The sequence below is a fragment of the Thrips palmi genome, unplaced genomic scaffold (assembly GCF_012932325.1).
Source record: "Thrips palmi isolate BJ-2018 unplaced genomic scaffold, TpBJ-2018v1 HiC_scaffold_18, whole genome shotgun sequence".
Taxonomy (NCBI): domain Eukaryota; kingdom Metazoa; phylum Arthropoda; class Insecta; order Thysanoptera; family Thripidae; genus Thrips; species Thrips palmi.
Genome location: NW_023144627.1, coordinates 7,507,908 through 7,535,675, shown reverse-complemented (window position 1 = coordinate 7,535,675; position 27,768 = coordinate 7,507,908). Strand labels below are relative to the sequence as shown.

Below are 27,768 nucleotides of genomic sequence, written 5' to 3'. Positions count from 1 at the left end.
GGGCCAGAAGACCGGTGGAGGCGGCAAAAATTCGAGACGCGTTGTGAGCTCCAGAGTCGCTAAACATGGCTCGAACCGAACGTATGACCCCACCAATGGATTGCTCTCCGAACGAGGAGTCCATTGGTGGGGTCATACGTTCGGTTCGACCCCTGTCAAGCGACTCTGGAGCTCAAAACGCGTCTAGAGTTTTGGCCGCTTCCACCGGTCTTCTGGCCCACTGTGTGCTGGCTGGCTACAATGGGCGCCAGGCCAGGCGGCCAGGCGGGCTGGCAGCCGCGGATTCCAAGGGGCTGAATAAAGGAAAAGGGCTGTATTGGTGCGATTGAAGGGCCGGAACTGGCGGGAGCATTGCCAACAAAGTGACAAATCCTCCACACGGCCAGGCAGATTATCCGAGAGATATGGCGGGGCGGTGCCAAAAGCCAGTCTAATTAATAAAAAAGAAAAGAGAGAGAGAGAGAGAGAGAGAGAGAGAGAGAGAGAGAGAGAGAGAGAGAGAGAGAGAGAGAGAGAGAGAGAGAGAGAGAGAGAGAGAAGACGGAGAGAAACGGGAAACTCGTTTTGTCGCCGCGAAGGTCCGTCAAGGGCCAGCAGACTGATTCCGGGAGTCGTTTCCGTCGCTCTGTCTCTCTCGCACGTGTAGGGGAGGCCCCATGAGCGGCGGGAGGGAGACAGAGCGACGTGAAAACGACTCTCGGTATGCAGCGGGCCACTTTGGCTGCCGAGCGGCGAAGCAGAAGTCTTCTGCAGAAGGAGAATTGGCACTGCCTGCAACACGCTGCAATTAGCATCCGAGAATCAGCGGATCTGGGCCAGCCGCGGCCAGCGGCGGACTGCAGGCGGCGAAAAATTGAGCCCGCCAGGCTGCACACAACCGCCAAACAAAACATATTTTTAAATTAAAAAAAATAACAACAAAAATTTGGGTTTGAATTTTTTGATACGTCCGAAACGACTCCTAGTTTCGCCAAGAACTCCGTGGAAATCGTCTATGTCTTTCTGACAAGCTCCCTGGGAAAACAAAAACCGTTTATGCAGTGATTTTTTTTGCAGTGTGTAACGTTTGGCGACGATGCTATAGTACGTGTGAGCACGGCAGGGCCACGGCAGGGCCACGGCAGGGCTTTGCTGCCCCCTGGGCCGTCTCGGCGTTCCAGGGCCTCCAGGGCCTCCAGGGCGCGGGGCCGCACGTCGCACCATTGCTTACCGATACGCCCCCGGCCCTCGGGGAACCGGGCAAAGTATGCCGCCCTGGAGAGAGACAGAGAGAGGCAAAGAGAGACAGAGAGAGACAGAGAGAGAGACAGAGAGAGAGAGAGAGATTCTCCTCCGGCTGGGTCCACGTGTTACAACTCTGAGCGACGCTGCACCGTGGGCAAGAAGACCGATGGAGGCGGACATAAGTCCAGACGCGTTTTGAGCTCCAGAGTCGCTAAACAGGACTCGAACTGAACGAGTGACCCCACCAATGGATTCCTCGTTCGGAGAGCAATCCATTGATGGGGTCACACGTTCGGTTCGAGTCCTATTTAGCGACTCTGGAGCTCAACACATGTCCAGGATTTTGGTCGCTTCCACTGGTCTTCTGGCCCACTGTGCGGTGCAGTGGTCGACCAAACCACAAAAGCATTACAACATGCAGACGAAAAGTAATTTGACCTTCGCTAGCTGAACCCTTACAGCAGATAATTTTTTTTTATCAAAAGAAGAAATGGATAAAAACGAAACGGCTGCCCTTGGGATTGAGTTACCTCGTTAAGCCCTGTGTCTTTCCAACACATCATTTTTAAAATGATACGACAAAAATTTCGTGAAAGGTAATTGAAGGTAGTTCCGATATATTCCTCGGGGAAACACGTTTTGTCAGAAACTTGAAACTAATTTTTCCGCATGAAGTGCACTGTTTTCTTCAATTTCACGGAGAAATGGGCGATGTTGTCGCTGACGCCGGGATGACGGAGAAGGGGGAAATGTTTGCGAGGCCTCCAATTATGTGGGGGAAACGCGATCGGCGCCGCCCTAACGACGAGTAGGACCGGACAAGTCAGCAACCGGAATAACGATGGCCCCTAATCACTCGCTCCGTTCTGCAAAGTCGCTGGTTCGAATCCCCCGTCAATGCCGACCGAATAAAAAAAATCGGACGCAGTAGCTTTAGCGTGGCAACGCGAGCTTCGATGAGGCGCTGCGGGCACCGTGCATGAAAGAGTAAGTTCTTAACATCGCGAACCTGATGCTGACCGGACTGAAAACTCAACACACAATCGATCTCGGTTTGAACAGCGGGTGAAATCTCTGAGGCGTTTTAGTGTAGTTTTATTTGTTCGTAGTTCCTCGGGAACATTGAGACTCGTGCCAGGATTTTCCGGTAATTTGTCGGCGAGGGGCACCGGTGCTTTCCCTTGAGGTGGAAGTGGGGAAACTGCCGCGGCTTTCCGACCAGCTCGACCAGCCCGGCCAGCCTAGCCAACACGGATGCAAACACAGAGACCCTCGGACTTCCCGGAGTGTTCTTTTCAAACTCCGTGGAATATCCCCTCCCCCTCCCCTTCCCGCCCCTTGCGTGTTGCTCTCATTGTTGACGTCGTACCACTTACGCCACGGAGGTGCGGCGCCCAGCGTCGCTCCGTCTCGCTCGCACTCGCGGGGAGGGCGCGTCGTGGGGGTGCGCCCTCTCTCTCTCTCCCTCCCACAGTGGGCCAGAAGACCGGTGGAGGCGGACGAAAATCCAGACGCGTTTTGAGCTCCAGAGTCGCTAAATGGGACTCGAACCGAACGTGTGACCCCACCAATGGATTGCTCTCCGAACGAGGAATCCATTGGAGGGGTCACACGTTCGGTTCGAGGCCTGTTTAGCGACTCTGGAGCTCAAAACGCGTCTGGAGTTTCGGCCGCCTCCACCGGTCTTCTGGCCCACTGTGCCTCCCCCGCAACTCGGCCGCCCGCAGCACGGTCCAGTCGCTCTGTAAGGAGGCCCGCTGCTCGCTCGAGGGCTCCGTGTAGGGAAGGGTCACACATCCCGAAAACAATCCCGAAAATAACGAGTAGGAAAAGGAAGAGGATAGACTATTTTAGAGAATTCAATTATCCAGGTGAGAGGCAGCTTGGATTTGGCCAAGGGGCGGTTCGGGTGGGAGTGAGAGGGGTGGCGGAGGGCGAAAGGGGGGGGGGAGCGAATTTGAATCAAACTGGTGGAATTGGGTCGAGCCGACATACGTGGGCCGTTTGGAAATGGCCCAGAACGAAAGAGGTCGCCCATCAGAGTTCAGCACCTCCCCCTCCCCCCTCCCCCTGGCTAGCTCGGCCAACGGCCACGGAGACTTTTGAGGGGCTGTTGTGCTGGCCGCGCGATTCGGAAGAGTCTTTTCGTCGCTCTGTCTCTGTCGCACTCGTGGGGCTGTCCGTAAGCGTGCGAGAGAGACAGAGCGCCCGGCCGACCGCGGCCCGCTGGAGGGCGAGCCGGCCTAAACAAGCCGCACTGCGCCCGGCTCACATGCCACGTAACAACACGAAACAACACGTAACACTGGAAGGAAGTGCCTTCATTTTCGGCCATTGATCTGTAGAGGTGACCAGAAACTTTAGCTCGTCTTGTCTAGCTACATGGCCGTGTCAATTTCCGACGAATGGGACCAAGTTCACCTTGTCACGAGTATGACGTCACATCCGTCGAATAGCAGTGCAGGCAAACCTAACCACGACACTGGTCAGTAGCGGCGCTGCGTAATGTGGCAACGAGCCCTGGACGCCCCTTCGGTTTTAATCCTTCGGCCATCCGGACGATGGCCTCCTCGGCGTCCTCGGACACTTCTCCTGGAGTGGTTCGCCCGGCGAAGCCCGGCGACGATTATCTGCGGACAAACTCGTCTGCCGGTCCTGCTCCTCTCTCTCTCTCTCTCTCTCTCTCCTCTCTCTCTCTCTCTCTCTCCGAGATATCTGCCTCCCTCTTGCCGCCACTGTTGCCGCGCCGCGGAATGGAGTCACGTAAGGATCGTGTGTGCGCCAGTGCGGCCGGGTGGAGGAGGTCGGGTGCGGGGCGGGGCGGGGCGGGGCGGGGCGGGGCGCGGTGGGGCGGGGTGGGGCCTGCGGCCGCTGCGGTGTGTCCGGGGCAGGAATTGTTCACTTTTCCGCGAGGAGGGGCGGGGATGATTTTGGAGCCGCTGCACTGCCGGACCCTCGAGCCCCCCCCGCCCCGCCCCGCCCCGCCCCCCCCGCCCCGCCCCGCCCCGCGCCGCCCGGCCGGCCAGAGGGAGTGAAAAGAGGGTCACTACTAAGGGGATGGCGCCAACGGCAGCCAACGGCAGCCAAAGGCAGCCAAACGCCAAAAGGCTCCACAGGCGGCCAGGGCACTGCAGGGCGCGGCCACGCCACTGCCACGCCACGGCCCTCCCAAGGCGCGTACAGGGGTTGTAAAAGTTGGCGGTGAACGCGGCACTGCGCGCCGCGGCGTGGCCACGGGCCGAAGCCCAGGCCGATGCCGAAGGTGCCGAAGGCTGAAGGGGCGATGCAGTAACCCAGGCCGGGACTAACCCCGGGGATCATCGCGGCCGCCGCGGCTGCCCCGCCTGGCTTTGGCTGCCAGCGCGGCCCGGCCAATAGAATACCACGCTGCAGTCGCAGCGCACGGTCGCGGCGCACAGTGGGCCAGAAGAACGATGGAGGCGGCCGAAACCCTAGACGCGTTTTGAGCTCCAGAGTCGCTAAATGGGACTCGAACCGAACGTGTGACCCCACCAATGGATTGCTCTCCGAACGAGCAATCCATCGGTAGGATCACACGCTCGGTTCGAGTCCCATTCAGCGACTCTGGAGCTCGAAACGCGTCTAGAGTTTCGGCCGCCTGCACCGGTCTTCTGGCCCACTGTGCGACGGGACGCCCCCTGTGAGTGCGAGGGAGACAGCGTGACGAAGGCCCGTCTGCAGGCGCCTGCGAACCTCGGGATGGGCCAGCCCGCGGCGCAGCGGAGTGGAAGGGCTGCCTACCCGCCAGGCGCCATGGCCTGCCATGGCCTGCCATGGCCGGACGGAAGCCTGCACGCGCGCGTGTGTGCGCGTGTGTGTGAGAGTGTGCGTGCGTGTGTGTGTGCGTGTGTGTAGCACTGCAGGTATTTTGTTATGTCGCGTGATATAAAAGGCCGTGCGATGAGCCACGGCGCCCGGGGGATGACCTGTCGCGGCGCCGAGGTTGGCCAGCTTTATGGCGTGGCGGGGCGGGGGAATTCCTGCCCCTTCGTGTCATCGCCGTGAGATTGTGTTCACTTAAAGAAGGCCCTAAAACACACTTCCCTGTTCCCCTGCAGAAGAACAACCCCCCGGGCGGGAATAAGATTTGGTTTCGTTCGGACATGTTCGCGGAAAACGAACCTCAGACTTTAGTAACCCGGCCAACCAGTGTCGCCATCAAACAAAAACAGGCAAAACTCTCCGCGATTTAGCGACTCTGGAGCTCAAAACGCGTCTAGAGTTTTGTCCGCCTCCACCGGTCTTCTGGCCCACTGTGCGTCCCGGCTCCCGCACGAGGTCCGAATATGCCACTCCCCAAAGCGGATCCGTTATGAGATTCCTTCCGCGGCGCGCCGCCTCGCGAGGTAGTGCCCTCCGTCCGTCCGCTCGCGAGGCGCGCCCCGCCTCCTCCAGAGGATAAACTTTATTGTCATTTGCTTATTAGCAGCCATTACGCTGCTGGCAGCTCAAGCAGTGTTGTTATTACTTTTCGTGAGCCCCGGAAAGTATTCGCGAGATGAGATTGTGCGCCCGGTGGAGCCGGCCGGCCCACTGCTCTGTCTCGCTCGCGGGGCGCCCCGTGGGCCCCGTTGGGGTGCGAGAGTGAGAGGGAGCGTGTTCGGAGTCCGTCCGGCCGTGATGTGAGAGTTGGGGCGCCTGATTGGTGGCGTTGTTATCCGGGCCAGCTCTTATTGGATGCTCCTTTCAACACGCAGAGCAGAGCGCACAGTGGGCCAGAAGACCGGTGGAGGCGGACAAAACTCTAGACGCGCGTTTGAGCACCAGAGTCGCTAAATGGAACTCGAACCGAACGTGTGACCCCACCAATGGATTGTTCTCCGAACGAGGAATCCATTGATGGGGTCACACGTTCGATTCGAGGTCTGTTTAGCGACTCTGGAGCTCAAAACGCGTCTAGCGTTTTGTGCCCGCCTCCGCCGGTCTTCTGGCCCACTGTGTAGCCGGCCGCTTTTAAAACGGCGGCACAAAGAAGTGCGTCGGCAAAGCCGAAAACAATGCGGTAATAGGCCGGCCAGCATAACAAGACAAGACGGTGTGCTGCGGTGGGGCCGCCTCACTCGCCCTGTCTCTCTCACACTCATGGCGGCGCATGGCGGCGCCCCGAGAGTGCGAGAGAGACAGCGCCACGAAACGATCTTGCGGAATCAGACTGCAGGCAGGGCAGGCAGGGCCACTGAGGGGAAAAGTACCGCCAGGCCAATCCAAACTTGGCAGATGGAAAGTTAGCGGGGTGTTGAGCCCCCATGAGCCGTGGGACCGGAGCCGCCATGCCCCGCCCCGCCCCGCCGCGCCCCGCCACGCCGCGCCAACCACTTTCCGCCCGCCAACGACAAACTGATGAATTGGGTTACACTTCCCTCTCGGCCTCCGAGACGGTGCTGTCGCACGTGTAGTGAGGAAGGGCCAAGTGAAGTACGGGGAGGGGGAGGGGGGGGGAAGGACTATGACCGGGGGGGGGGGGGTGAGTGGAGAAGATAATCAATGGGAGAGGATCATGATGTAGAGGATCATAGTGGATCATCCATGGAGAAGATTATCAATGGAAGAGGATCGTGAGAGGAGAGGATAATGAGTGGAGAGGATCATCAACGGGAGAGGATCATCAGTGGAGCGGATTATCAATGAGAGATGATTAATAATGGGAGAGGATCGGATCATGACTGGAGGGGATAATCAATGAGGAACAGGAAAAAAGATCAGGAGGAAGGAAGAAAATAGAAAGTCATGAGCGCGGGCGGGGAGTCCACGGATCACAAGTGAGCCGGACCACCGATGGGAGAGGATCGCGAGAGGGAGAGGATCATGAGTAGGAAGAGACGCGGGAAGAGGCAGTCCGCTTACAGGCCATTTCTCCTCATTGGCGCCGGGGCGGAAGGGTGAGAGGGGTGAGAGGGTCTGGGGGAGGGGGCACCAGCTACTCGTCCGCTACACTCATTTCTCCTGGTTAATCTTAAGCCGCGTCTCGCCGCCTCTCGCCGCCCCACGCCGCCCCTCCCAGGCCTCTGCGGACGATAAGCTAGTTGCGGCCTGACTTACACCCCCACCCCTTTCTGACACCTTCCCGCTCCCGCTCAGTGGGCCAGAAGACCGGTGGAGGCGGCCGAAACTCTACACGCGTTTTGAGCTCCAGAGTCACTAAACGGGACTCGAACCGAACGTGTGACCCCACCAATGGATTCCTCGTTCGGAGAGCAATCCATTGGTGGGGTCACACGTTCGATTCGAGTCCCGTTTAGTGACTCTGGAGCTCAAAACGCGTGTAGAGTTTCGGCCGCCTCCACCGGTCTTCTGGCCCACTGTGGGCCGACCGGTATAAAGGTTGGGACGAAGGGCTGCCGGGCTGGCGGCACGAGAGCACTCGCACGAGAGGCATGTGGGGGACGTAGCGGGACGTAGTCTCGCACAGGTCCCACGGGCCGAGTTAGCGGCTAACCGACTCTGTACGTGTCCGGCCTACGTAGCGTCACACCTAGCCTCGCCCGGGGCGGCGGCCCGGCGTGCCGTGTCACACGGTGCAGACACACTTCATGGGCTCCAGGGGGCAGGGGCGGCGCCGGCCGGCCAGGTCAGCGCCAAGCGCGGCTAGCGCGCAGCGCGCCGAGTCCAAATCTTGCAGCGCGCAATTTTTCATGAGGCGTCTCCGAAATCGAGATCTTGGAGATCCCAGAGCGTTTCTTGATGCAGTTCCTTCGTGGAGACGAGGCTTGCTGCTCCGGGGCACAGTGGGCCAGAAAACCGGTGGAGGTGGACAAAACTCTAAACGCATTTGGAGCTCCAGAGTCGCTAAATGGGACTCGAACCGAACGTGTTACCCCACCAATGGATTCCTCGTTCGGAGAGCAGTCCATTGGTGGGGTCACACGTTCGGTTCGAGGCCTGTTTAGCGACTTTGGAGCTTAAAACGCGTCGAGAACTTTGTCCGCCTCCACAGTCTTCTGGCCCACTGTGCGGGGTAAGTCCTGCACGGCTGGGCGCGCTGCAGATGTCCGCCGCGGTCGTCTAGATCGACACGCCGGCGAGGGCGGCCAGGGCGGTGCGGTGTGCCGCTGTCCGACATGATGTCCCCGTGATTGATGCAGTGCGCGCTGCCGCCATGCTGCCGCGCTGCGGGCTGCAGCTGTCTCTCTCGCACCCGCGGGCCGCCGCGGAGGGCTGCGAGAGAGACAGAGCGCTGTCTCGGAGGGAGCCTGCAGCCGTCGTCCTGCCGCCGCCGCCACCGCTACGTGACCAGGGACTGCTTGGCGGCGGCCGCGTGTCCCGGGTGTCCTAGGGTGTCCCGGCGTCCTGGGGCTGCTCCCTGGTCCCTGTTCGCCCGCAGCTGTTGCGCCCAGGACGCCAGGATGTCGCCCTGCGCCCTGCGCACTACGCCCTGCAGACTGATTCCGAGTGTCGTCCCTCTCTCTCTCTCGCACTCATGGGGCGTCCCGTCAAGGTGCGAGAGAGACAGGCAGCCCGTCTCCCGGGACAGCTAGGCGGGATAAAGCCGCCAAAGAATGACCCTAGCGTGGCGCGGCCGGCAGGCTCGTCCAGGACACTGCTTTCGTCGCTCTGTCTCTCTCGCTCTCCCGCGCAACGCCCTGCGAGTGCGAGAGAGACGGAGCGCTGTGTCGGAGTCAGCCCGCCAGGGAGTCGCACAGTGGGCCAGAAGACCGGTGGAGGCGGCCAAAACTCTAGACGCGTTTTAAGCTCCGGCGTCGCTAAATGGGACTCGAACCGAACGTGTGACCCTACCAATGGATTGCTCTCCGAACGAGGAATCCATTGGTGGGGTCACACGGTCGGTTCGAGTCCCATTCAGCGACTGTGGAGCTCAAAACGCGTCTGGAGTTTTGGCCGCCCCCACCGGTCTTCTGGCCCACTGTGAGTCGACAGCCCCGATGGGAATGGATGGACCTCGACGGGCCGCGCGGCCGGACCGCGAGACAAAACAGTGTACCGCCATTAAAAAATTGATTCCCAAAGAAATGGACTTTTTAAGGGGGATTCTTTCTGGCGGGCGCGACCCGCCGCCAGAACGGCAGCCCCCACATTCCGCCACTTCCGGTACATTGAACGGCGACAAAAGATGGCGATCCGAGACGCTCCAATCGCCAAGCGGGGGAAGGGGGGGAGGGGGGCTTTTCAAGAATCGGACCCGCAGAGGCGCTACGCGGAGGGGAAGGATCCTCGTGGTTTTCTTCCCTTTTCAGTGAAACTGCGCGTCTTGGTCTCCGGATGTGGATGAGTGTGATACATCGTATGGCTTTGCGTCTGTGTCAGCACACGAATAAATTTTTCCGTGCCTGAAGTCTATGCAGTGTGGTAGCCTAAATTTTAACAGGAAGCGTGACACTTCAGCCAGGGCCATCTTCCTACGGGTAACGAAGAGGGGTGAGCTCCAGAGTCGCTAAATGGGACTCGAACTGAGCGTGTGACCCCACCAATGGATTCCTCGTTCGGAGAGCATTCCATTGGTGGGGTCACACGTTCGCTTCGAGGCCTGTTTAGCGACTCTGGAGCTCAAAACGCATCTAGCGTTATGTCCGGCTCCGGGTCGGTCCTCTGGCCCACTGTGCGGGGTCAAGGGGATCTATTCTTCGTGCGAGAGTTGTGCGATTCAGGTAGTCGTTTTCGTCGCCCTGTCCCTCTCGTGCGTATAGGGTAAGTCCCGCAAGTGTGAGAGAGAGACAGAGCGACGAAAACGACTCTCGGAATCAGTCTGCTTGCTGCTGGTCCGTGACGATACTCCCCGCCTCCAGGGTTGCCAAGGACGCGGCGAAGATACTCCACGCGCCTGACCCGTCTGACCGGCGGGGCGTATCGGCATCCGACTGCTTACCGACGAAGTCTCTCAGAAAACAGCAGATTTGTTGAGCGGAAAGGCACCGGTCGTCTGGCTTCTGGCAACGAATCATTTTTGGCTGAGCCAAACTTTATCTTTATCTTTATCTTATACGTTAACTGGGCGAAGCCCTCCATTCAGCCCACAGCCCAGAGCCCAGTGGAGATGCCGGGACTTGGCGGGACCCAGCCGGTTGTCAAGTTTACTTTCGATCTTTAGGCGTGTTAAAACCACGAAAGTAGCATAAAATGTATATGCATGGAAAGGGGAAAGTTCAAAGATTACATTGACGCTAATTTGGACGAAAATAAACTCTTAATGTGAAAATGAGAAGACGACGGGCGTGAAATGGCGAAGGCGAGAGAAGGCGAAAACGATCGTCGGGCCGTCGTTTACTCGCATCTTTGAGCATGTTAGAACGCCGAAAGTGGCACAAATTGTATATTAATGGAAAGAGGAAGGTTCAAAGATTACATTGACGCTAATTTTGACGAAAATAAACTCTTTATGTGAAAATGAGGAGACGACGGAGCGTGAAATGGCGAAGGCGAGAGAAGGCGAAAACGATCGTCGGGCCGTCGTTTACTCGCATCTTTGAGCATGTTAGAACGCCGAAAGTGGCACAAATTGTATATTAATGGAAAGAGGAAGGTTCAAAGATTACATTGACGCTAATTTTGACGAAAATAAACTCTTTATGTGAAAATGAGGAGACGACGGAGCGTGAAATGGCGAAGGCGAGAGAAGGCGAAAACGATCGTCGGGCCGTCGTTTACTCGCATCTTTGAGCATGTTAGAACGCCGAAAGTGGCACAAATTGTATATTTATGGAAAGAGGAAGGTTCAAAGATTACATTGACGCTAATTTTGACAAAAATAAACTCTTTATGTGAAAATGAGGAGACGACGGAGCGTGAAATGGCGAAGGCGAGAGAAGGCGAAAACGATCGTCGGGCCGTCGTTTACTCGCATCTTTGAGCATGTTAGAACGCCGAAAGTGGCACAAATTGTATATTTATGGAAAGAGGAAGGTTCAAAGATTACATTGACGCTAATTTCCGTGAAATTGAACTCATTACGTGAAAATGAGAAGACGACGGGCGTGAAATGGCGAAGGCGAGAGCGCACTAGCTGAACTGTGAATAGCATGATCCTGCCAATAGTGAAGCGCAGAGTCGTTCGAGCAGAAAGCAGAATTCAAAAAAATAATAACATTCTTTCAGATAACTTGACACTTTAACTGTACTTATGATTGTTCGTTCACCATAATTGTAACGTGGAATCGAAGGAAATGAGTACATGAAACCTGCATTCTATTGACACATCTCACCGTTCATAATCTTAATCTTAATAATGGAATAATATTTTACCAAATTTGATTGGTTATGCATTCAAAGTAGTTTCTGTAAAACGATTGAAATTTATTATCATACACATTATCAAACATCTAACACTGGCACATGTATCACAGTGTCTTGTGTTTTTCTTGTAGACTAATATTCATTTCACAAAAGTTTATGATGCCAAGCGATAGATCAAACGAAATTAAAGACCTTATTCTGCGGTCATTCAAAAATAAAAAAAGAGACAAGGAGAATCTTCAGGGGAATATATGGCCCTTGCCATTTTCTCTTGTCGGTGGATGTAAATTGTGAGCGCTTAAAGGCGTTCTGTGGGCAAAGGCGTTCTGTTGGGGTAGGCGTTCTGCCTGCCTAGGGGGATGTTATGTGTTAGGTGGCCTTTGCCACTTGTTCTTAAAATTACACATAAACTGTTGGTGCGCAGTTGTGTGGGTTGCACAAAGGCAACTAGAAAAAGAACAAACAGCTACAATCTATCTGATAGAGAACTTGATACCGCAACCAATGACGTTCCTTAGTTGGATCTGAGGCCCGGCCGGAAACATATAAACTGTACCGCCTTAAAAATTGTCCAAAGAATGGACTTTTAAGGGGGATTCTTTCTGGCGGGCGCGACCCGCCGCCAGAACGGCAGCCCCCACATTCCGCCACTTCCGGTACATTGAACGGCGACAAAAGATGGCGATCCGAGACGCTCCAATCGCCAACGGGATTTGGGGGGGGGGTTTTCAAGAATCGGACCCGCAGAGCGTTCGGGGGGAAGGATCCTCGTGGTTTTCTTCCCTTTTCAGTGAAACTGCGCGTCATTGTTCTCTTTGCTAGGATACATCGTATGGCTTTGCGTCTGTGTCAGCACACGAATAAATTTTTCCGTGCCTGAAGTCTATGCAGTGTGGTAGCCTAAATTTTAACAGAAGCGTGACACTTCAGCCAGGGCCATCTTCCTACGGGTAACGAAGGGGTGAGCTCCAAGTCGCTAAATGGGACTCGAACTGAGCGTGTGACCCACCAATGGATTCCTCGTTCGGAGAGCATCATTTGTCCAGGGATTGGGGAAACGACTAAAGTTAACGTAACATCTACTAGACTATGTTTGGGCCCCAACTTCGGAGTAAATCCATATGGTTGAATTTTGCACAAGAACTTTCGTGCAAATACTTTTAGGCATTCTGTCGGTCGCCTCCTTACTGAGCCTGGTGGCCTGAGTCAAGGGATTATAATGTCTTCGAAAATGCGGACGGGTATCGCCGCACGTTCCGAGGTACGTTTTGTCGCCTCCCCTGTCCCTCTCGTGCGTATAGGGTAGTCCGCAAGTGTGAGAGAGAGACAGAGCGACGAACGACTCTCGGAATCAGTCTGCTTGCTGGTCCGTGACGATACTCCCCAGCCTCCAGGGTTGCAAGGACGCGGCGAAGATACTCCTCGCCTGACCCGTCTGACCGGCGGGGCGTATCGGCATCCGACTGCTTCCCGACGAAGTCTCTCAGAAAACAGCAGATTTGTCGAGCGGAAAGGCACCGGTCGTCTGGCTTCTGGCAACGAATCATTTTAGCCTTACCACGGGTTCCACTTCCAGCTTGACAGGTCCGCGACAGTTCTCTTTGTGACGTAGCGGTTTGAATGCGCGGCCTCGTCTCGTCGCGTGAATCACCATGGAAACGGAACCATGAATGGACCAGCTGTTGCCAACCTACCGACAAAGTTCGAGATGAACGTTTTGCATAAAATGGACTTTTGACTTCAACTTAAGTCCGATGGGTATTGATTTTAGGTCTGTTGATTGTTACCATTTATCACTTTTAAAGCGGGAAGTGACAAATCACTGGTTGAAAAGAGACTTGTTTGTCCAGTATGTTGGACCGCTAGTGTTTGTGAACAAGAATTTCTCATACGCTGCCAACGGAGTCATTAATTCAAATCGTCACCGGGGCGTTGTTTATTGTGATTCACTGAGAGGTTATCGTTCCGTCCATCAAGCTGATTTTCGAAAAACAATCATGCGTTTTGACTCATTAGTGTCCTTGAACGCACCTTAAAATGGAGAAAAGGCCTTTTTCTTTTATTTGTTGGACTACCTTCTTTAGTTTGGTTCTGAATTCTGCATATGGCCAAGAGGCCTCCTCAACACCTTTAGGCTGTTACAAAGACAGCAGTGACAGAACTGATTTTTCATTTCTTTCTCCCAAGAGTGATGCTGGTGAATATGTGGGTGCCTGCGTGCAAGAGTGTCTGAAAAACTTTTTCAGGTATTACTTTATTGATGGTAGTTAGTTCATGGTACCTGCATGACTCCCTCTAGGCTACTGTTCTGTTCCTGCCTTCAATCACCTTGAACTGCTTCCATCAGGCTCTTATTGCTTACACAAGGCGGTACATTTTTGCTTCCAGGTATGCTGCTCTGAGGAATGGTGAGCAATGCGCTTGCGGCAGCAAATTTGGTTCCTTCGGAGAGGCTGACGAACACCAATGTGACAAACCATGTCGGAGGAACTCGAGTCAAATATGTGGCGGTGCCTTTGCCAGCAGTGTGTATGACACGGGTCAGAAAGGTAATTCACTGCAAGTATGCTTGGGCCTTATGATTCGTTGTCTTCGTTTGCCTTAACACGTCTCTGTTTTCAGTTCCTGGCCCCCCTGTTGGGTTGATGGTAAATGATGTGACTGAAACCCAGTTTCATGTTTCCTGGGGCCCACCCACGGCGTCAAATGGTGTCATTCGCTCCTACACTGTGACTGCGGAACTTACCAAGACCTTCAGTGCAATGCAGTTGCCACCCCAAATGTCATGGACGTACACATCCGATGTGAGAAGCGCAGATGTCCTTGATCTGCATCCCGGCTCAGAGTATCGTGTGAGCGTACAAGCGGTCTCTGATCAGGGTGAAAGTGTCCCTGCGCAACTCTTTGTTGAGACACACATTGGATGTAAGTTTCTTAGACGTGCATCAATTATGTTAAGGCCTATGGTTGAATATTGCTTATTTTTCTTTTCATTGTTTCAGACCCATTACAACCAGGCCAACCTAAAATTCTGATGAAGCTTGTCCCAGATGGTCGAATAGTGATTCAATTTTCGGAAGCTTCGTCTGACAATGGGCCAATCACTGGATACAGAGTCATAGTGACCTGTAGCATTGCTCAGCTAAATGAAAATATCATGCCTAATTATTACGATGCAGTGAAGAAAGGGATTACATATTATGTTGCTGCGCAGTTGGATGCTGACGTAAGAAATGTTGAAACCCCCTCAGAATTTTGGAGTTATCTAAGGTAGCTCATGTATTAAGAAGCTTTCTGTTTTGTGTAGGCGTGGATGAGAAACTTCACGGTTGGAGATGGACTGCGCTATGGGGGTTTTGATAATGTCCGCCTCAAATTTGGCGATGAATGTAGACCAGAGGACGTTTTGATAATCATTGGTGCAGTGAGCTCTCGTGGAAACCAAACACTCATTTCCTATTCCAATAGCAACATGGACTATGAAAATGTTCTTGTTATTCGACGAACATCAGAACCTTTGAAGGAAGAGGGCCTGGAGAGTGGACTCATTGTTGCAATTGTTGTATGCAGTGTTTTGCTGGTCTTAGTCGTTATCGCTTACTTTGCTGCGAGACACTTCGCCCCCCAGCGCCGAGGAGCCTCAAGGATGGAGGACCCACAAGAAATGTCCCTGCAGGGACCCATGATAGAAGTGGTATGGTAGCCCGTTGGCTCTGGCAAATTCAAAAATATATTAGAGTTGTTAATGTTATTATACATGTATTTATTGCAATTTTAATATGCAGGAAAATTATGGCTACTTACCGGAGGAAGAGGAGAACCGTGTTGACCATTATGACCGTTTAAAGAAGGTTTTATGGGACATCCCACGCAATTTTCTGGATATTAAGGATGTCCTTTTGGGCAGTGGGGAATTCGGCCCATTTATGAAGGGTACTGTTCTTCAAAATAGTTACCCAACACCAACCTCTGTTCAGTGCATTGAAGGTAAGCTGATTCATTTCTTCTTCAAAATGTCCATGCTTTGTTCAAAATGCTCTGTTGTAGGATCTTTTGTAGTGTAAGGATGGTCCCTCCAAATTTTTTAGTGTTTGTAATAATAATTTTCTGCTCATTTTTGTATTAGATGGTGCTCTCTCTTCTACTACCAAACGCAGCATGTTGAAGGAACTTGCTACTTTAATTAATTGTGGGACTGCCAACCATGCCAATGTTATTCGATTGATTGGCACCTGTGAGACCCCAGATATGCTGTATGTTGTTCTGGAACACCATCCTGCTACTTTAAAGGATATTCTACTAGAGAGCAGGACTTTAGAGAGACCAGGCCAGGGATTTGAAAGAGATCTCTCTTCTGTATGCTCACTTCCACAACAGGCCTTTTTACAAATTGGTATTGGGATTAGCCAGGGCATGGCCCATCTAGCCAGTAACAAAGTGATTCACAAACAGTTAGCTGCGTGTAGTGTCCTGATGGCAGATGGCATGGTCCCAAAGATCTCTAACTTTGGCATTGCTAAGTGCAATAGACCTAATACCGTGAGTCACCAAGAAGTATTTGCCATATTTGTAGTACCCTGTAACTACTCCTTTAGTTTTACCCTTTTCTTATTTTCTAGATCGCTGATTTCACTCGGTGGACGGCAAGAGAAATTTTCCGCAGCCAGCACTTTACAGTTAAAAGTGATGTGTGGGCAATGGGCTGTTTGCTGTGGGAAATGGCTGCTCTGGGTAATACTCCTTTTATTTTGATTAAAAATAATGTTGAACTTGTAGTTTTCTTACTGGTTTTCAAATTTTCTCAGGCGGAACACTTTATCAGAACATTCCCACCGCGGAAGTTGCATCTCGCGTCATGCGAGGACTAAGACCTCCGCACCTTGCTCACGTGTCTGACGATCTGTATCAGTTGATGCTGCAATGTTGGCAGCTTGACCTGGACGAACGACCGGACTTTTCAGAGATAACTGCCTCTCTCTGCGAGCTGATAAATGATAGTGAGGTAAATTGGCATTTTTTGATACAAGTGGTACATGTAGCACACTTCCTTAATGCTAAGGGTGTGGTTTCATCTTGGAACTCAACCATTAACACTTTGGTGTCTGCCGCAGACTCATCTTGACTGGAGTGTTGTTCCGGGTTTCCGGTATGAGCAGTATTCATCTGAACTTGAGACGAGCCTTCAGGGGTGAGAGTTGATGTGATGTTTTTAAATGTTGAGCCTTGTTCACTGCCTACTCCGTCCATTATTTTAAGGAAAATTATGATAACCATTGGTATCTATCGTATTGTTACTTCATATGCCATGAACTAACTGCACTCCTAGATATTTAGCTTGTTGGATGTGTTTACTTGACCATATCTTTTTATTGTGACCATTGCAACATGTTTCTTGCCCCATTATAATTACTTTTGCTATACCTTGGAGCATGTGCATTTAGTACTTCTATTTTCTGTAGATTTTTATTTCAAGCCTTGCCTTGATTTATGTGATTCTGGAATCTCGCACACTCATGTCTGAGCAGCTGTATTTGGAGACTTGTTACCCTCTAGTTCTTCTATCGTGTTGCTCATAACTAGAGCCATCTGCACAAACTATTGCCATTACATTATAATAAATCATAACATTGCATTAATTAGCATTACAATTTTTTTTTTTTTGTAACTTTTAAGACTGTTGAGTTGAGGTTGTGAAGGCAGAAGTTGTTGAACAAATGTGCCTTAGGTATTTGAAACTGGAATATTGAACTGAAAATGCTGCATTTCTTCAAATGTTTATATGTAAGTTTTGCAGTTTGAGTACTCAATTAATTTTTTAAACTACTCAAAATTGAACCATCAAGTTCTGCTCATTACCGTATTATTTTTCTTGTTGTCTCTTTTCTTTTTAAGTGAAGTACCAAAGTGCTTTGAAGATCTGAAGGATTTATTCCTAATTTGGGAAGTTTTGTGTGAGCAGTGTTTTAAAGGCTCAACTTTTTTCTTTGTGATTAGCCTAGTATTTGCCATTCCAGGTTTTAACTGCAATGCTTCTTTCAAGACATTTTTTAAGAATCTAGCGCACAACAATTTGTGTGTGACCAGTCATAGTGTATGTATCAAGGTGTATGTACTTTTAGATGATTTACTTCTGTATGAATATTTTGACAAACTTATAGAAATCTGTACTTAAATGATGAGTCCTTTATTTTCATATTTTTAACTTTTACCACTTTACCTGTCTTTAGTCAATTGTGAAGTTCCTACCAATTGTGTAGATTTATTGTCTGAAAATATTACCATATGTAGGGTTTCTCAATCAAGGTGGGTGCAAAGGTTTCCTCATGTAATGGATCTGACTCAAATTCTCCCTCCTTTACTTCTCTCCTCCCATTGTCAATATTGGTTTCTTGTTCATTCTAGTTTTCTTATTGTGAACATGTGCTGACTCTTTGATAAATTAAAGTATATTAAAAATTATTTTTTGTGTTAATTCAAAACTGACATAAACATAATATTTCGCGACTCTGGAGCTCAAAACGCGTCTAGAGTTTTGTCCACCTCCACCGGTCTTCTGGCCCACTGTGCGACAGGGGGCGTACTCGGTACTCGGTAGAGGGAAGGCAGCCGAACGCGGCACGGCGCGGAGCCGAGAGGGCCGAGCGGCGCGGTACCACCCCCACCTCCCGACCGGCCGGGGCTCGGCTCGGCTCTCGGGCCGCCTCGGCCGCGCTCGCTCGGCTCCGCTCGGCTCGGCTCGGCTCGGGCCGGGGGCCCCGCGATGCTATCATAAGTTCGTTGGCTCTGCTAGCCGGCGGTCGAAGGGGCGCAGGGGCGGCCGACGCACGCCAGCCAAACAGCGCCAACCCGCGGCCTCTGGCGCCGCGGCGAGACCGCGAGTCCGCGTCCGATCACCGCAGTGTGCCGTCGCCAAAGTCCAGTGTGCCTTCGCGGTCCGCGAGCTGTGTCGTTTCGCCAACTCCAGTGACCCGTGCCCGTGCCTGTGCAATGTGTTAGTGCTTGTGTGTGTGACTTGTGAGTGCTTAAGTGGGGTTAGTGCGACTGTCAACAACAACAACAGTGTCCACCCGCAGTGCCGAAGTGCGTCTAACAGTGTGGTGGTGTCGCAAGAGGCGATTGGCTTTGGCCGCGTCTTCCGACAAGTGTCGCCAGGTCGGCGCGCGCCGCCCAGCCTGCCGGACAGCCTGCCCGCCAAAACGGAGGGAATGCCCAGGCCGGCCCGATAGTGACGTGCCGCGACGTGCCGCGACGTGCCGCGACGTGACGGCCGTGACGCAACTCCATCGCGGCGTGACCGGACGTGACGGGACGTGACGGGACGGGGCCCCGACATCTGGGCCGCGTTAACGGACCGCTGGAGAATCGCATCGCGAGCCGCTCCGTCATCCTTCTCCAGATGGTGCGGCGTGTGTGTGTGTGTGTGAGATCGTGTGTGAGTCACTCTGTGTGTGCGTGTGTGTGTGTGACCGGCTCGCGACCACCTGAGCCCCGTTCGGCTCGGCCAGGCTGGGCCAGGCTGCCCGGCGCGGCGCGTAACGGCCGATCCGGAGCACTCCGCCGCGGAGTCTTACAGTGGACTGGAAGCCGAAGCCCGGCCCGAGCCCTTTCCCCTGTTCCGCTTGTCTCTGTCTCCCTCGCGCCGCCGTCGCCGCACAGTGGGCCGGAAGACCGGTGGAGGCGGCCAAAACTCTAGACGCGTTTTGAGCTCCAGAGTCGCTGAACGGGACTCGAACGGAACGTGTGACCCCACCAATGGATTGCTCGTTCGGAGAGCAATCCCGAGGCAGAGCGACGCCGCCAGGCAGTCGCTGCTTTTTCCCGACCCGATTTATTAATTAAAGGAAAGGCGAGGTCAGTCGCACTAGCGATTGGGATTGCGATTGCGATTGCCTCTGGCCTTTGTCAATTGGCCGCTGCCCCAGTGGTGCCCAGCGGCGACGCCTGGCGACGCCTGGCGAGGCGGGCCCGTTAAGTTTTCGGCGGGACAACAATTAGGGCGAATCTTCGCGCGGCTGCCGTTGGCCAAGGCTTTAGCCTGGCGTAGCGCGTAGCCTGGCCCTGCTCCTGGCCGTGGACAAACTTAAGTGGCCCGGTAGTTGAACCCGGTCCCCAGAGCCCACACCCGGTGGTTCTACGCGCCAATCCAGTCTCGCCCCCATTTCAAACTTGAATTTTACAAGCGACGCCGGGGATCGAACCCAGAAATTCCGAGTTTCGGACCTGCGGTGCGCCACGGCGCCGCGTTTTCGGCAGGGTATCCTTGCCGGCACAACACCCTTGGCCATGCCGCGGCAGCCGCGGCCATGGCTTGGCACTGTCTTATGGCAAAGGCCTTACGCCTTATGCAACCGGGATCACCGCTCGGCCGGCCGGCCCGGCCAACGCAACGAGTCGGGCGGGGCGGGGCGGGGCGGGGCGGCCCGAGTTTCAACGGGACGCTCGTCGTGTTCCAGGTGAACTAGTTGCTGGAACTCTCCAGCGACGCCGTTTTTGTGCGTCCGGACGTTTGGCCATCCAGTAGACGTCGTCGGTGGCCGCGTGGCCGCGTTTCCAAGTGTGCCGCCAGCTGGTCGCCAAGGCCGAGGCCGCCGTCAGCAGCACCCCGTCGACCCCCGGGCCTCGGCCTCGGACGCCGTGCTATGCCGAGGAGGCGCAGGAAAGGGCGCGCGGCCCGCCAGTGCCGCCGAGTGGGGACGGAGTCCGTCACAGAGTCCGTCACGGAGGACGAGGCCGTGGCCAGGTAGAGCCAGCTGACTCGCCATGGCTCGGCGCGCCCAGGGCCTCCACGGCCTCCACGGCCTCCAGGGCCGGGCGGGCGTGTGCGGCGCGTGCGGCCTGCTGCTGCTGCTGAGTCTGCTCACGTGCGCGTCGACGCTGCCGTCGCTGCCGGCGGCATCTTCCTCCAACGCGCCGCCGGCCGCCGACCCGCCGGCCTCCGCGGCGCCGTTCGCGGCCTCGACGGCCGCCCCGGTGTCGCCGGGTCAGTGCCTCCCCCTGGACTTGCGGCCGCCGGCGCCGTCCTCGCCGTCCTGGACCAACGCGCTGCCGGACGCCACGCCCACCCCCGGCGAGGCGGCCGCCCCCGACGCGTCTACTGCCTCCGACGCGCCGCCCCCGGGGACGGCGCCGCCCCCGACGGGGCCGCCGACGGGGCCGCGGCCGAGGCCGGAACTGTGCCAGTGCCTGTCGGAGCGCAAGGAGCTGGTGTGCAGGGGCGCCTCCTTCACCTTCGTGCCGTCGCCGCTGCCCGCCACCCTCACCAAACTGTGAGTACCGCTTGCGACCGCGTGCCTCTGCAAAGACTTGACTCTTGAAATTGGTGTCTCGTGACGAAGGCATCTTTCACAGTGTGGGGGGTCGCCCTTACATCTGGGTCCATCGTCCCACTTTTCCGAAAGCCCCTTAGTCACCTTGCCGCCGGGCCCTGCACGCCTGACCCCATTGCACCGTGGGCACCGCGGCATCGGTTAAAGTTCCAAACTTGCGTGCAAGTAGTTGACCGCGATCATGTGCTCTTAGGGGCCTTTAGAGGGAGTCCTTGGCCTGCTGGAAGTCTTCGAGGGGATCGCTGGAGGCTTGGCCCGGGCGGAGCACAGTGGCGCAGAAGACCGGTGGAGGCGGCCAAAACTCCAAACGCGTTTTGAGCTCCAGAGTCGCTAAATGGGACTCGAACCGAACGTGTGACCCCACCAATCGATTCCTCGTTCGGAGAACTATCCATTGGTGGGGTCACACGTTCGGTTCCAGTCCCATTTGGTGACTCTGGAGCTCAAAACGCGCGTAGAGTTTTGGCCGCCTCCACCGGCCGGGCTCTACCGCCTGTGAGATAGGCAAGCCCGCCACACTGCCGCGCGTCGCAACGCTGGAGTGGCCTACCCTCCCGGCGTTTTCCGAAATAAATCAAACCTACTTCAGGCCTGCGGTAAAAATTAGTCCAGCTCAGTAAGAATGTGTATACGTATGTAACATGTAGACAAGTAAAAAACTTCTAAAACTGAGCAAAAAGACTCTCCGGAGCCGAACACCCTTGGTTCGAGTGCCGATTCGATTACTCGAACCAGTCGCTTCGGAATGGATTGGATTCGAGATCCGAGTCCGTCTGAGATCGGACTGATGTCTGGCTGCGATCCGCCGCGCCCGGCGAGGTGGAGGTGGAGTCTGTGGAGTCCCCCCGGGGCCCCGGGCCGAGACGACAGTATGACAGGCATCTGACAGTGATCTGGCTGCCTGACCCGCTGCTCCAGATCACGGCGGCTCGGCTTCACTCGAATGCTTCCTCCGCTCCTCGCTTTTGTTGTTTTTGTTGTTTTCGTGCCTCGGCGTTCATGCCTCGCCGTGCGGCCGGCCCCGCGGCGGTGCAGGTGTCACACCGCCGAACCGGCCCACGGTGGGCCAGAAGACCGGTGGAGGCGGACAAAACTCGAGATGCGTTTTGAGCTCCAGAGTCGCTGAATAGGACTCGAACCGAACGTGTGAGTCACACCAATGAATTCCTCGTGCGGAGAGCAATCCATTGGTGGGGTCACACGTTCCGTTCGAGGCCTGTTTAGCGACTCTGGAGCTCAAAACGCGTCTAGAGTTTTGGCCGCCTCCAGCCCACTGCGCGGCCGTCCCGCCCCACACGGGAAAAAAAGACTTTGTTGTGGTGCGATCGACTCGCTTCGATAGGCCCTATTCGATAGCTGCAATCGAAAACCCGGTACCCACAATCTAAATCTGGTAGCCACGACTTGTACTCGCACGATGACAGCTAATCTGAGGTTCGATCGCATCAACAAAGTCTTGTCTTTTCCGCGCCATCTCCCCTTCTATTTGTTTTTATTTATTTTCCATACGCCTCAGGAAGACGGCGCGTAGGCGCTCTTGACCAGTGTGCCGGCTTGTTCGGCGTTTGCGTTCCTATCAGGTTCTTTCTTATCCCGATGACATTACTCTGTCACGGTGGGCCGAGGGGGCCGTGGGGGGGCTGCATGCGAGGCGCGGCCGCCGGTAGCGGGCACACTGGGCCACTACAGTGTGCCAGAGCTGGTGACAAGCGGGCGTCGCCGCGGACGCAGCCCGACCTCACGGCGTCGCGGGTACACTGCGCGGAACGCACGCTTTCATCGCACACATGCTCTCTCTCTCTCTCTCTCTCTCTCTCTCTCTCTCTCTCTCTCTCTCTCTCTCTCTCTCTCTCTCTCTCTCTCTCTCTCTCTCTCTCTCTCTCTCTCTCTCTCTCTCTCTCTCTCTGTCACGCACACAGACACACACAAACTGGGGCCGACTTAGGCTGCACATAAGTCTTCCAACTGTCCGTCGCGTGTTTCGAGTTTCGAAAATGGCGCCTTCGGCCGAGCCTTCGGCGCGCCTGGAAATGTAGAGCTGTTTGCAGAACTGCGCTCATCGCGCGGTTGTCCTTCTCTCTCTGTTGTCATTTGTATTGTTGATGGATGGCGAGCCTGGGCACCACACTGGCGGTTTTCTTTCGGATAACAATATTACCCGGCGTGCATTTATCACACTGTTAAAAATAAATTGGAACATCCCGCGAAAGTGCGTTCCGAAGCTTCTTCGGGAGTTTCCGTCAGTCTTCGTCTTTCAACGCGATTTTTCGGAACTCTGCTGGAAACTCATTCAAGCGAAATAGAAACCTGTGAGGTTTTGAAATGTTCCGAATATCGGGGTCAACTTTTTCGGGAATTTCCAGGAATTTTTTTAACAGTGCCAAACCCATTCTTGAACCTTTTTCTTTCCTTTCAATTTACGGTGTCGTGGGGATCGGCGCGAAGGTTTGGTTACGCATGCTGAGTGGCTGGCCGAATTTATTTCCTCTAATCGGCCGAGGCGGTCGACTGCACTGTCGGGAAAGGCCGGGTATTTCGATTTGTTTCGTCTTCTAAACGAGAAAAAAAAAGATTTCTTCTAAGCTGAGCACGCATCTTTCGCCATGGATGGAAACATACTGTACGTGTGACCAAAAACACTAAGTCATCGCCGTTTCGAAAAAAGATTGTCAGTTTTTAATTTTAGTAAATATGACACTGAAAGTCGGGTCTACTGACTCGGCAAATGTTCGGCCGGCCTGACCCCGCTTCCCAAAGTGGCCCTTGATTGCCGGAACTGCTAATTAATAATGTGGCTCTCGGGGCGTGGGCGGCAAGGGGCGGCGTCCCGTATGGTAAGACGGAGAAAGTTCGCAAAGAGTCTGGTCGCGCTCGGAGCCGCTGCGCGCAGTGGGCCAGAAGACCGGCGGAGGCGGTCGAAATCCCAGACGTGTTTTGCGCTCCAGAGTCGCCAAACAGGACTCGAACCGAGCGTGTGACCCCACCAACGGATTGCTCGTTCGGAGAGCAATCTATTGGTGGGGTCACACGTTCGGTTCGAGTCGCATTTAGCGACTCTGGAGCTCAAAACGCGGGTAGAGTTTTGGCCGCCTCCGCCGGCCTTCTGGCCCACTGTGAGCGCGGAGCCGAGCGCGGAATGCTCGCCGGGTTGACCCGCGCGTGGAAGTTATGGCAGTTTGCCTGTGGGTTTGCCTCATTGCAACCTTGTCGCACGAGTTACGCGCTGGGAGTCGCGCCGCTGCAGTCCGCGCTCGCTCGCCTGTACCCTCTCGCGCTCAATTCGTATAGCCAGCGAGGAATTGAAGTCTGGCGGTCTTGAGGTGTTTAATTTCTGTTTGATATTTCACTTCGTTTTAAGGGACTGAAGCAGCTTTGGCAAACGTGTTCCTGTCAGTACGCCCTCTTGTGGTTTGGTACGCCAAAGGCTGGTACGCCGTGGGAACGCCTTCGGGCTGGAACGCCCTGTGCGGGTACGCCCTGTGCGGGTACGCCCTGTGCGGGTACGCCCTGTGCGGGTACGCCCTGTGCGGGTACGCCCTGTGCGGGTACGCCCTGTGCGGGTACGCCCTGTGCGGGTACCTGTGCGGGTACGCCCTGTGCGGGTACGCCCTGTGCGGGTACGCCCTGTGCGGGTACGCCCTGTGCGGGTACGCCCTGTGCGGGTACGCCCTGTGCGGGTACGCCCTGTGCGGGTACGCCCTGTGCGGGTACGCCCTGTGCGGGTACGCCCTGTGCGGGTACGCCCTGTGCGGGTACGCCCTGTGCGGGTACGCCCTGTGCGGGTACGCCCTGTGCGGGTACGCCCTGTGCGGGTACGCCCTGTGCGGGTACGCCCTGTGCGGGTACGCCCTGTGCGGGTACGCCCTGTGCGGGTACGCCCTGTGCGGGTACGCCCTGTGCGGGTACGCCCTGTGCGGGTACGCCATTGCGGTACGCCTTCTCCACGTACGGCAGGCGGTCCTCCACCCGGCCGGCTCGGCTAGGCTCGGCTCGGCCAGGCGGTGCCGCCCGGTCCCGTCAGTGCGAATGGAGCCTGCCTGGTACCCGCCACGGTACCCGCCCTGTGCGGCCTGCGGTCCATAGTGAAAGCAAGAGCTATTTAGCTTGTGAGGTCATCCGCGTGCGTGTCCATGTGTGTGTCCGTGTGTGTGTGTGTCTGTGTGCGTGTGTGAGACTCGCCCCGAGGGTGGGCACGTATCACACCGCCGTCTGTTACGGCGTCCCTTACACGGTGAAGTGCGTCATCACACCAATACTTGCGATTTCGCAAAATTTTCAGGTCCGGGCCACGCCTTTTGCCCGCGTTAAAAATAACCAAAACTTTAAAGCATATTTTCCTATGGAGATATTGGGCACATTGGCAAAGCGAACGTGTGACCCCACCAATGGATTCCTCGTTCGAAGAGCAATCCATAGGTCGGGTCACACGTTCGGTTCGAGTCCCATTTAGCGACTCTGGAGCTCAAAACGCGTCCAGAGTTTTGACCGTCTCCACCGGTCTTCTGGCCCACTGTGCTGTGGTTTACGTGAGGTCTTGCCCCGTCCTGCCCCGCGGCCAGCACGACGAAAGGGCCGGGGCGACGCTCCCACCGCGGGGTCTGGAGGGTCTGGGGTCCCCGCAGTCTCTCCATACCGAGTGCATAAAGGACGATAATAATTAATTTGCGAACCGGTTTGTCGAATGGCACTGTGAACGCAGCGGCAGCGCATGCCGGCTGGTCGTCGAAAACAACGACAACAAAACAAAAAAATCTACAAAAAAAGGAAGCAAATTAGGCTTTTGATTTATGTTGGCACGGATGCAATATTGGGCCGCAATGTTGCATATTTCCAAGGCCGCTCGGCGAGGCTCAGGATTGGCGGACAGCGGAAGGCTGAAGTGGGGGCGGTCAAGTTTATTTTCGAAGGGCCGCGGGTATAAATCGTGTCAGTAATCTGGGTTAATATTGTAAGTGCAGTTAACAGAGTGACGCTGTAAATTAACGACTACATCGCACTGCTTATCGCGTCGCAGTGTGCCAGCCAGCTCCGGCTGTGCTCGCCACCCACTCGCTATCCTATCGCTTCCTCATCCCCGACCTGATTCCGGCTCGCTCTGTCTCTGTCGCACTCACGGGGCGCCCGGTCGGCCCGTAGGGGTGCGAGAGAGACAGGGCGACGGCCGGTGGGTGGCGGTGCCACTGTGTCATTTTTCATCCGGCCGCGCCATCCATCCCTCCTCCTTGTAACGTCCGCCCTTTTCTTTTTCGTTTGCAATGTCGTTATTCGCAGTACGTCCCGCAGTGGGCCAGAGAAGACCGGTGGGGGCGGTCGAAATCCCAGACGCGTTTTGAGCTCCAGAGTCGCTGAATGGGACTCGAACCGAACGTGTGACCCCACCAATGGATTGCTCTCCGAACGAGGAGTCCATCGGTGGGGTCACACGCTCGGTTCGAGTCCTATTTAGCGACTCTGGAGCTCAAAACGCGTCTGGAGTGTCGGCCGCCGGTCTTCTGGCCCACTGTGCTCGTCCTGCGAATAGCGCGGCGCCTCCAGGCCTTGAGGCGCGTGCGGCTAATCATAGGCGCGATTAAGTTTAAACTTTTGGCGCGTCCGCGAATTGGCGGCGAAAGTGTCGGGAACTGTTGCGAGAGATTGCGAGACGCTTCCTCTTCCTCCCGCTGGATGCCGGGAGCGCTGGGCGCGCCACTGGAAACGCTGCAAATCGTCCGTGAAGGCGGAGATTAGGACTCGCTACGCGTCGCCACGCGTTGCCAGGCGTCGTGCCGGAATTTCTGGGTTACTCGACCGGCACACTGATTCCGAGAGTCGTCTTTGTCTCTCTCGCACCTCGGCGTGCCTTGGCGGGCCTTGCCGGGCCGCCCCGTGAGTGCGAGAGAGAGGCACTCGGAGTGAGTCTGCGGCCCCGCGGGGTGGCTGGCCTGGGCTAGCCGTGCATTATTGAGGGACCCTGACCTCGCGCCTAGCGCCTCTGGGTCAAGGCGGGGCGAATCTCTGCGCTGCGGTGCACAGTGGGCCAGAAGACCGGTGGAGGCGGTCGAAACTCCAGACGCGTTTTGAGCTCCAGAGTCGCTAAATGGGGCTCGAACCGAACGTGTGACCCCACCAATGGATTCCTCGTTCGGAGAGCAATCCATTGGTGGGGTCACACGTTCGGTTCGAGTCCTGTTTAGAGACTCTGGAGCTCAAAACGCGTCAAGAGTTGGGCGCGGGTTCGAATCTGGGAAACCTATTTTTTCCTCGCCACTGCTTGTGTTGTTTGTGAGTGGCGCCGCAGCCGCTGGCGTGCAGACCGATTCACTGTCTCTCTCGCACCCGGGTGGCGTCCCCGTGGGGGCGCGAGAGAGACAGAGCGACGAAAATGGAATGGCTCGCTTGCGGCATCGAAGGCAAGACGTGTGTCTAGCCGGACGGCACCTGAGCATCATGTCGAATCAAGCCTGTAGTTGTCCGATTGGTGGATGTGCCTGGCGTGCCGATTTCTTTGTTGTCGCGCTGCCGAGTCTGGCCGAGTCTACGGACACACGCCAGCCGAGTGGCCAAGTCCTTTTCGGAGGCTGCGGCCAATCGGGCATTTCTTCCGAAAAATAACGGCCTTTCTCTTCGCAGAATTCCAAGCAGCTGAAACATTTATCTTGTTTTCTGATAAAATCATTTGCCTATGGATTTTACTGTGATGTAGACCACGACGGACTCGAACCGACCGTGTGACCCCACCAATGGATTCCTCGCTCGGAGAGCAATCCATTGGTGGGGTCACACGTTCGGTTCGAGTCCCATTTAGCGACTCTGGAGCTCTGCACGCGTCTGGAGTTTTGGCCGCCTGCGCCGGTCTTCTGGCCCACTGTGGTGGGTCCCGTCGCACGCCTACACGGCGTGTCTTCGAATTTGGAGCGGATCGCTCTAAACTGTCACCGCACTGTCAGAGCCGCGGCGGTCGTTTCATTTCTGGAAAATAACGGCGAGAAAGAAAAGGCAGAAGAAGATGAAACGTAAAAAGAATAAAAAGTGC

The 27,768-nt window shown here is 55.3% G+C and overlaps 2 protein-coding genes across 2 annotated transcripts in view; both read left to right on the top strand.

Annotated features, from left to right (window-relative positions):
• The first annotated feature begins 13,328 nt into the window (after positions 1-13,328).
• Positions 13,329-17,889, top strand: LOC117645093 (putative tyrosine-protein kinase Wsck). The gene is made up of 10 exons (XM_034385009.1): positions 13,329-13,676; positions 13,819-13,979; positions 14,053-14,355; positions 14,433-14,656; positions 14,738-15,124; positions 15,216-15,417; positions 15,557-15,969; positions 16,050-16,161; positions 16,236-16,432; positions 16,542-17,889. The coding sequence occupies exons 1-10, from the start codon at positions 13,468-13,470 to the stop codon at positions 16,620-16,622; spliced, it is 2,289 nt and encodes a 762-aa protein (XP_034240900.1). The 5' UTR covers positions 13,329-13,467; the 3' UTR covers positions 16,623-17,889.
• Positions 17,890-20,069: 2,180 nt separating this feature from the next.
• LOC117644663 (leucine-rich repeat-containing G-protein coupled receptor 5) overlaps positions 20,070-27,768 on the top strand; it is a 103,037-nt gene continuing 95,338 nt past the window's right edge. Inside the window, exons 1-2 of the mRNA XM_034384274.1 lie at positions 20,070-20,170; positions 20,571-20,696. Coding sequence (XP_034240165.1) covers positions 20,070-20,170; positions 20,571-20,696 — 227 coding nt within the window. The remainder of the gene's footprint in view (positions 20,171-20,570; positions 20,697-27,768) is intronic.

What these genes read in the sequence shown, in the direction of transcription:
- LOC117645093 (XM_034385009.1), top strand. Translation starts at nt 13,468, where the DNA reads ATGGAGAAAAGGCCTTTTTCTTTTATTTGTTGGACTACCTTCTTTAGT. An exon ending in TGTTGAGACACACATTGGAT is followed by an intron (nt 14,356 to 14,432) that starts GTAAGTTTCTTA and finishes TCATTGTTTCAG; the next exon opens with ACCCATTACAACCAGGCCAA. An exon ending in CTGCGCAGTTGGATGCTGAC is followed by an intron (nt 14,657 to 14,737) that starts GTAAGAAATGTT and finishes TGTTTTGTGTAG; the next exon opens with GCGTGGATGAGAAACTTCAC.